Source organism: Phaseolus vulgaris, chromosome 2 (assembly GCF_000499845.2).
Source record: "Phaseolus vulgaris cultivar G19833 chromosome 2, P. vulgaris v2.0, whole genome shotgun sequence".
Taxonomy (NCBI): Eukaryota; Viridiplantae; Streptophyta; class Magnoliopsida; order Fabales; family Fabaceae; genus Phaseolus; species Phaseolus vulgaris.
In genome coordinates, this window is record NC_023758.2 from 46,194,724 (window position 1) to 46,203,760 (window position 9,037).

The window sequence follows — 9,037 nt, forward strand, 5'->3', positions numbered from 1 at the left end:
AATTCAGATTGACACTTCTGGTAAAATTTCGGATCCACCAATTTGTAATTCAAAATATGCATTTTACATTAAAAAATTCATCATTCAAAAATAACATTCCGGATCCACCAATCCATAATAGAAATATGAATTCCAGATTCAGAAATTCATAATTAAAAAAAAAAACATTCTGGATCCACCAATCCGTAACAGAATTAGGCTTCCGGATTCAACAATTCGGAAATCAATAATTTATGCAAAATTTGCTTTTGAAACACCCCCTCATCCGGAAAAAAAAAATTATATTTAGTTCCAGATTGATGAATCTGTAGCACACTTCTAGATCCCAATTTTCAGTAACCACGGTGCCCTTTTTCAAATAAAAGGTCAATGTCAGTTTTGGGATTTATAAAATTTTAGGGGTGCAGGAAGAAAAAGCCTTTAATCAATCCATTTTGTTAACTTGGATAAACTTTTCTCATCTCATTTTTTTAAAGGGATTGAAGATCCACTTTATTTTTAATTTATGATCCACCATCATGTATATAAACATTTTATGTCAAGACTATTTTATTTTGAGTAGTTGAGAATTGTGTCATATTATAGATTAGGAAAAGATTTTTTTAACACAAAAAAATAAAAAAAATAATATATATATATATATAACAAATTATTATAATAATATAATAATATTTTTAATTAAAAAATAAATTAAATATGATTAAAATATCAGTTTATTGGAATGTGAAGTGTGTATTTGTATTATTTGTTGTGTTAACGTATCACTACCTATAGATTAATGTTACTATTTATTTTTTGTGTTACTTTAGACGCAATTATAAAACACAAAATTAATAAATTATATATGAAATTTTTTAATTTATTAAAATATAAAATTATAATATATGTTATTTATATTTTAAAAGTTTAAATATAACCTTTTTTTATTAGACAGATTAAGTTAAATTGAACCTTATTGGATAATTTGACTTATTCTCATCCTACTTGCAGTGAAAGACTACTTAACAAATCTTTGAATGAATTTTCTTTTACTCATTTCTCTTTCGTTAAAAATCTTTTTTTTTTTTCAACAATTCTTTCATCAGAAAAACCCTTGCCAAGCCAATCTCACTTTTTAAAAAGCTTTTTCTGTGTTTTCTTTTATTTTTAAATATATGATAATTATTGCCCCTTCATTTTTAGGACCCCAAACACTTGTGCCATATATTTTTAGTTCTTTCTATAATATTGTAATATGTCGTAGATATCACATTAATTAAATATAAAGTCTATTTATAATTATAAATTTACAGTACATAAATAAAAATAATTCTCACTTAACAAACTGTTCTTATTAAAATAAATTAAATAAATTTACAGCATTCAAGTAAATATAAACCTTGTATTATAAGCATCTTTTATAAGAAATATTAACCTTAAATTTACTTTCTAATATAACTTGAAGGGAATGTTAACCTTAAATTTACTCATTAATGTAACATGAAAAATCTCTAATATAATATGAAACAAACAAAATATAAAAAAAGACAAATAAATAGAAGAATAAAATATTATTAATTGTTAGTGGACGAAGTTAATGTATGAAATATAGAATTAAAACATAGTTAAAGAATCAATCCTTAAATTAGTATTCTTATAACATAAGCTCATTAATATCTCTTAAAATTTTAAAATATTTTGGATAAATGTTAGGAGTTATTTGTAGACCTATTTTAATAAAAAAAAAAAAAAGTTGCTATGTTGGAGAAAAAGTTATTTAAATTATAATTTAAAAATATTAGTCAAGTTTTAAGCAAGTCATAACTTTGAGTATTTTTATGGGGATTAAATATTTTTGTTCTATTCAAAATATAGTTTTTATTTATATAAATTTTTCTGAATAATATACCCTTATTCTCTTTTTCCATTTTTAACTTAATTTTTTTTCTTCAATCTTCTCTAATTTATGAATTAACTCAATCTTACTAAGGAGTTGAAGAAGATTAAAAAGAGAAAAATATAAAAATAATGATTATGTCATCTTGTTAACAATGAAATACTTAAACAAAGGTAAACATATTTTAAATAATTAAATGAATTTTTTTAATTAGAAATAATTAAAAATATCTAAATTTATGAGTTACTTAAATTTTAATTAAACTTTTAAAAGAATAGAATAGGAATATAGAATGATGTAAGGCATGAAAAGTGTAATATAATGTAAATGAATAAAAAATAAAGAGAGTTGATTTATGTGCATGTTGTTAAACAAAAAAGACAGTCTGTTAGATTTAGGTGCAGATTTTGATAATGACCAGAAGGAAAAGGAATTATGAATCCCTCAGTTATGTAAAAGATGCTTGAACTCTTGTAGGTGAAGCCTCTTCATTATGGAGATGACACAGTCATCTGTGATGTGTTCCTTTATCAAATGTGTTATCCATATTATAATAATCAGTGACGATTTGATCTGTCACTCAAAATGTTCATAGCAAGCAAGAATGTGCAGCCATTTAAATGCAAAATAGCTTAGGTCATACCATGCTTTGCTTCCAGTAACTCCCATAAACTGCAGGGTATTCAAGTGATGTCATTCTTTGTGCCATTCAACCATTCTCTCACTACTTTTTTAAAGAAAACTATTATTATTTGCAGCACCAAATTTGTTCTGACTTCATCAGATTGACTGTTTCCAAGCATATATGTGTTATTTGAAAACCAAAATAAATGGTTGAGATTTCATTACTTTTTTCTCCTTACCATTAGCATTGTTTTGTGTGTGTGCTCTGCAGTAGTTGAGCAAAGAACCTACCTATGGCATTATTTTAAAGCTGTAAGGCTTAAATACAATGCAAAAGGGGACATGTTTTTCTTCCTTTTGAAGTAAAATAGAATCTCCTTTCTAAAAAGGCTTAAATTATTAGACTCTTTTCATTTTATGAGTTTCACTCTTCTGGGGTATTAACACGTATTACACTTTAATTTATTTTAATGTAAATGAACTTTTGGGAATGGTTTTTGTCTAATCGTTAACAACATCACCAACCTTTAGTTTTAAACTTGTTATCAACTTTGAACTGGCTATTGGTGACATCGAAAGTTGCTTAAAGAAGAATCTGAAATTGCAGTGAGCATGGTTTCCGAGAAGAGAACATATCTCACCTATTATTTTATTTATCATATTTTGACTTATGGAGCTTCCAACAAATGTTTATCAGGCAGTCATCTTTTTCTTGTCATACAGTATTCAAAATCTCGTTTTTGACTTTTTTACAAATGAAGAAGAGGAAAAAATGTAGGAGTCTTTCGTGCGAATGGAAATGAATTTGAACAGCTTTATTATTGACAATTTATTCATAATTGAAAGTTACGATTTCAGTGACAGAATACAAACATCTTTTGGACTCTTCTGATAAACCAATACAAAGTTTATAAACTTTTTTCACCTTGAACCCAATTTTTGGTAAGTGAAAAAAGAAAAAATGTCCCTAAGATTGAAGGGACGTGCATCAAGCAGCACAACTTCAAGGATGCAAGGCATCCTCCACACTAGACTGTAATGCCGATCACAAAAACAGCATCAGGAATTTCCTGTTATTGTTGTTCCAAAGAACAAATGTAGCACTTATGTACCTTCAAATAACAAATCAAAGAACCAAATAATCTCTTCACATATCAGTTACATCTTCTAAACGATTCAGAGGAATATGCGGACTCAATTTGTGGCTTTAACCATGGGTGACTGAGGTAAGGGAGAGTGAGGTGACATCATGATATCATCAAACCTTCTGGTCTTGAGGCTCAGCCTCAAGTTACTGTGCCAACAAAGTTTCTTTTTAGACACCACCACCTCCTTGTTTTGAAGCACAAAGGTGCGGATTCTTTGCAAAGCAATTTGCACAGCCATATCATCCATGTTGGCATAGCACACCCTAAACCACCCTGGCTCAGTGCAATGGAAAGAAGAGCCAGGTGAAACATTGATCTTAACTTCATGAATAATCACTTTCCAAAGCTCCATTTCAGAGTCAAGAGTTGGCGTTTTGAGAAGGTGCCTTAAATCCATCCACACAAAGAGACCAGCATTGCTTTGCAAGCACTTTATGCCAACTTTGGCCAACCCCCCAGTGAAAACCATGAACCTTTGTGACAACCTCTTTGCACTCTCTGCCAGAAACCTCTCCACAAACTCATCATCATTTAGCATTGATGCTAAAAGATACTGAGTCTGTGTTGACACCAATCCAAAGCTTGACATTTTGCGTGCACAGTTAACCACAGCATCATTGTAAGAGTATATGATGCCAACTCTGAAGCCAGGGAACCCCATGTCCTTTGAAAGACTATAAACAATGTGAACGAGGTTGCGGTCACACTCTATGTCTGTTTCTTCCTCTAATATCTCAGCTATGCTTATGAAACCGGGGTGGCTGAAAACTGTTGCAGCATATATTTCATCACATACAAGGTGGATACGCTTCTCATTAATGAAGCTCACCACTGTTCTCAGTGTTTTTCTGTCCATGATCGTGCCTAATGGATTTGATGGATTGGTGATGAGTAAACCCTTTACTCTGATGTTATTCTCCCTAGCTTTCTCATAGGCATCTTCCAATGCTTCCTTTGTCAACATGAAATTATTTGAGCTATCGCACATAACTGGAACAAGTTGAACTCCCGTTCTCCACCTCAAATCCCGGTCAAAACTGCAATAGGAAATTCAGATTCTCGTAAGAAACCAATATTAAGATGTAGATGTCAATAAAGTTATCATATCATAACATAAATTTTCTTGTAATAGGAAGAAGAAAAGAAAGTCCGTGATGGCGTGACAACGAATAATCAAACAATGTTCATGGTCAAATTGTTATTCAATTGTGGTCTTAGTTTGATTTTAATTTGAGGGCTTTAATTTTTTATTTGATATGATCGTTGACTACTTCCAATGGAAGGTTGAAACTGCAAAGTTGTTCCATTATAAAAGTGAGAAAAAAGGTAGTGCCATCAAATCTCATTATCCTGTTTTCTAATCCAGCAGAATTCCACTAAGTGGAGCTATGCACCTAAATGGATTATTAAATGAGAAACGTCATGACATGCATAAGCATACTTCATTAACATTATTTTCTTATCAACTAATGCCCAAAAAATAATGAAACAAATTAAAGAAAGAAATAAAAAAGTGAATTGAATATATTATTACCCTGGATAATAGGGAATGGGCACTAGAAATGCTTCACCGGGATCTGCCAAACAAAAGGCAGTGACTTCGTGTGCTCCGGTGGCTCCACCACTCATGACAATACGGTCAGGGTCAAACTTGATTCTGTTTCCTCTTGTTCTACCCATGAATTTAGCCACAGCCTGTGCAAGTTTTCAATTCACGTTTAGTTTAAGTGTATCAAATGTTATCAGTAGTAATTTATGGATAAAGGGAGTGTTGTGATCAAATTTCACACTTTGTTGTAACTCACATTTCTGAACTCGGCTAGACCATGATAATCCTGAAAGTTAGCTATGGCCCTGAAATCAATTATTCCTTCTGGGGTGCAAATGGAGGCCTCTGGGTTGTTCAGTATCCAATCTTCAACCAAATCAGAAGTAAGCTGCAAAAGTTTAAGATAATTAGATTAGAAGCAGATAAATAATGGTATTATATTGTGTGCATATACCATATTCCTCAAATTTTATGCAATTGTGATAAGTTATCAAAATTGCAAGACATTGGAATGAAGTTTTATAGGCTTTATACCTGATTCTCAGCAAGACCCATTTGGATGACCCCGTTAGGATTATCTGTGGGGTGAAAGGGATTTTCATCATAAGCCTTCCATCCATCAAAGTATGGGGATGATTCACCATGTCCATCCCCCATAGCCATCTTGGACAACAATTGAGTTTTGTCCATGGCCTTCAAACCCATATGGTGTATGTTAATGTTGTGCTTAGAGTGTGTAGTGTGAAAAAGTGTGTGAATTTATAGGAATTGATGAAATCCAAGTAAGTGGGAGAGAGGATGTTGAAATGAAGTTTGGAATTTGGTATGAATAATTTAGAGAGGCAATGTGTTGCAATGAAGAAGAGAAGGGAGAGAAGTGGTCTATTTAAAGAATTCAGTGTACACATTCAGCTTGACTTTGAGAGACAGTGGTCCAAATAAATGAAGGTTCAGAGGAAGGAGAGAAGGGGTGAAGATGGGAATATGACAGTTCTTGGGTTTGAAAATTAGGCAGAGTTTGTACGCAGCAGACCCACTATTAATTAGTAATACTTTGTGAGAGCTATCGAAGTGCCACTTGTAATATTTTTTTTGTCAACTCAGTGCAACCTCATAGATTTTCTTTCAAGATAACACTTTAGAACGAATAATGAGCAAGGAAGAGAAGAGAAAAACCAGGCAAGGCATGGACAGAAAAAAAAAAAAAAAAACTCATAAAAAGATTTAATTGAATTGTAATAGAAGGTGATAAGTTTTAGCTTATATACAAGATAGAAATAATAAAACTGAAAAACAAATACAGAAACATAAAAATAGCATTGACGAAACATTAGTTATAACAAGAGGATAACTTAATCATTATTAAGAATTTATTTTAACTTTTTGAAAATCCCTCAAGTTCGAAGTAAATTGTGAGCATTCTTAGCTTGAACATAAAGGATCAAAGGTGGATGGTAGCAAAATTTTGGTTAAAATGTTTACTTTTTACAAAATGGAGTATATAGGGAGGAGTTTAATTAATCATTGTTTAAATATGACAATCAATTTTAATATGTTTGGTGTGTTCATAAAAGGCTTGGTTGGAAGTAATTTGTATAGTTGGTTGATTATCAAAATATAGAAGAGTAGGTTGAGTATGAGGAATATGAAGATATATTGTAAGATATTCACATGTTGTTGATACAAGAGTTCTGTATTATATTTCTAAAGAGCTTCTAGAAACAATTGGTTATTTATTTAAATGTCATGATATAGAGGAATAACCAAGGCAGATAATATAATCAGTGATAAATCATCGTGAGTTAAGACATCCATCCCAACCATAATCACTAAAGGCATTGAATTGAACATCACTAGTTGCAACAAGAAAAAATAACTTTTTAGGTGTTTGTTTGAGATATCTTTGTTGATCAAGAGTGATCAAGTGCTTTGAAGAATCCAAATCCAAGTGTTTGATGAAAAAACAATTCACCTCCCTCTCGTTTAAGGACATATATTCTAACAATCTTAAGATCCAAAGAGAAGCTTAATGGTATATTAAGATTAGAGCAACAACAAATTGGCATGGATGGTGGAAAACATGAATAATATCAAGATGCATATTTGTAAGATATATTAGATTTCCAATAAATTTTCGGTAAGAAGATGGACTAGTGATGAGTATATTTCTATTCACTCTTAGAGCATCTAGCATTAGCTTCTTAGACTACAATTGAGAATAAAACTTATTGTTTTATATGAGATTCACATAACTAGATGAAATTTGACCATAATTAGAATCCTTGTGTAAACCTAGTTTTAAATATATTTTACTGTCATCTTGATTTTGACTATTGTAGAGATTTTGGACCTTGTTATATAACTCAAATAAAGAATTACAATGCGTTAAAGTTTAGAAGGTCTCACTAAAAAAGGACTATACACTCCTCCATGTGTGTTTAAAATCATTAGACAGTCTTCTTAGGATCTATTGATAAATGTTCCATTCTAAAAAAGGAAGATATGATTCAATGATTCTATTACATTCTAAGGAAGCAATATTCATTCTAAGGAAGCAATATTCAATCTTATGCCAAAATATTTAAGTTCTCTAGTAAAAAACACCTTTATTTTGTTTAGTTTTCTATTTTTAATTGTTTTTTCTTCGTATATATCAATTAGGGATGACAATGCAAGATAACCTCCCCCATTGATCTGCCCCACGTTTAGTTCACAAAATGTGAGTTGGATTGTTCTGCTTCGTGCAAGTAGTGTGTTCATTTCATTGGCCCATTTTTCATAGGAGATAGTACGCAGGCTTGCAGACCATCTGGTGTTTAGCCCACAAAATGCGGGTCGGGTTGCCTCGTCTCATGCAAGTAGTGTCAGTTCATTTCACTGGCCCACTCCGCATAAGAGGTAATACGCGGGCCTACAGGCCATCCTGCATAAGGAAAATATTTTTTTTTTTTAAAACATTAATTATAAAAAAAATATTTGTGCTGTTGAAAAATTAAAATTTTATTGTTTCAATTCATTCAATTTATGAATTCAAGTATAAGAGTTGTTAGAAGACTTGATTAAAAGTAATCAAAGTTTTGTTTTGCATCTATTTTTTCTATATATACATGTAATATATCAGAGTATCTTGCCAAAGATTAGCTACAAAATATTTTAAAGAAGATGACTAATTTTTTAACAAGTATCTTATTTAAATATCTTCTTTATATTATTTTTTTTATTAACAAATTTTAAATATAAGATTTTATTTAAAATTAAATTCTCTATCACTCTTACTATTAACTTCTTTAGATGATTAAATAAAATATTTTTTTTAATACATTAAATTTAAATTTTTTTTAAAAAATAATAATATAAAATAAATATCTCACTAAAATAATTAAGAAGTAGGATATTATTTTTTGTAGGGTTTAGGATTTATTTTTAGGAACCAACCCATTCCACTGACTATTAATTCTCATATAGATCAAACCTAAACTATATTAATGAGTCTATTCCAAAAAAAAATTAATAAGGGACTAAGAGTGTACATGGTTACCCCATCTTATAATCCCTAATACAAATCCGTCACAAACGGAGACTTAGGTGGCATGAAAAGAGAGTGTGACCTGATACACTCGACACTCTACCTACCTACACCCTATATACGCGGAACTCACTCTACACGCGTGATCTTGTACACAACCTAAGTATATGTAAAACTCGTATTCCACGCATAACCTCAATTATTTCTTCTTCGACACCACGCATGTGGTGTTCCTGTCGGCAGTGGAAGCAATGGGATTCAAAATAACTATTATTTTTATTTTTTTCCAATAAAGAGGAACCAACTATTATAGT

General features: G+C 30.8%; 1 protein-coding gene across 1 annotated transcript; it reads right to left on the reverse strand.

The window, feature by feature from the left end:
* Nucleotides 1–3,294: 3,294 nt before the first annotated feature.
* LOC137812677 (1-aminocyclopropane-1-carboxylate synthase) lies at nt 3,295–6,310 on the reverse strand. The gene is made up of 4 exons (XM_068614828.1): nt 5,732–6,310; nt 5,454–5,585; nt 5,183–5,343; nt 3,295–4,685 (listed from the first exon to the last, which is right to left on the reverse strand). Exons 1-4 carry the CDS (start codon nt 5,900–5,902, stop codon nt 3,695–3,697), a joined length of 1,455 nt encoding a protein of 484 aa, XP_068470929.1. The 5' UTR covers nt 5,903–6,310; the 3' UTR covers nt 3,295–3,694.
* Nucleotides 6,311–9,037: the final 2,727 nt, after the last annotated feature.

What these genes read in the sequence shown, in the direction of transcription:
- LOC137812677 (XM_068614828.1), bottom strand. Translation starts at nt 5,902, where the DNA reads ATGGGTTTGAAGGCCATGGACAAAACTCAATTGTTGTCCAAGATGGCT. An exon ending in TGGGTCTTGCTGAGAATCAG is followed by an intron (nt 5,586 to 5,731) that starts GTATAAAGCCTA and finishes AAACTTTTGCAG; the next exon opens with CTTACTTCTGATTTGGTTGA. An exon ending in GTCTAGCCGAGTTCAGAAAT is followed by an intron (nt 5,344 to 5,453) that starts GTGAGTTACAAC and finishes AAACTTGCACAG; the next exon opens with GCTGTGGCTAAATTCATGGG.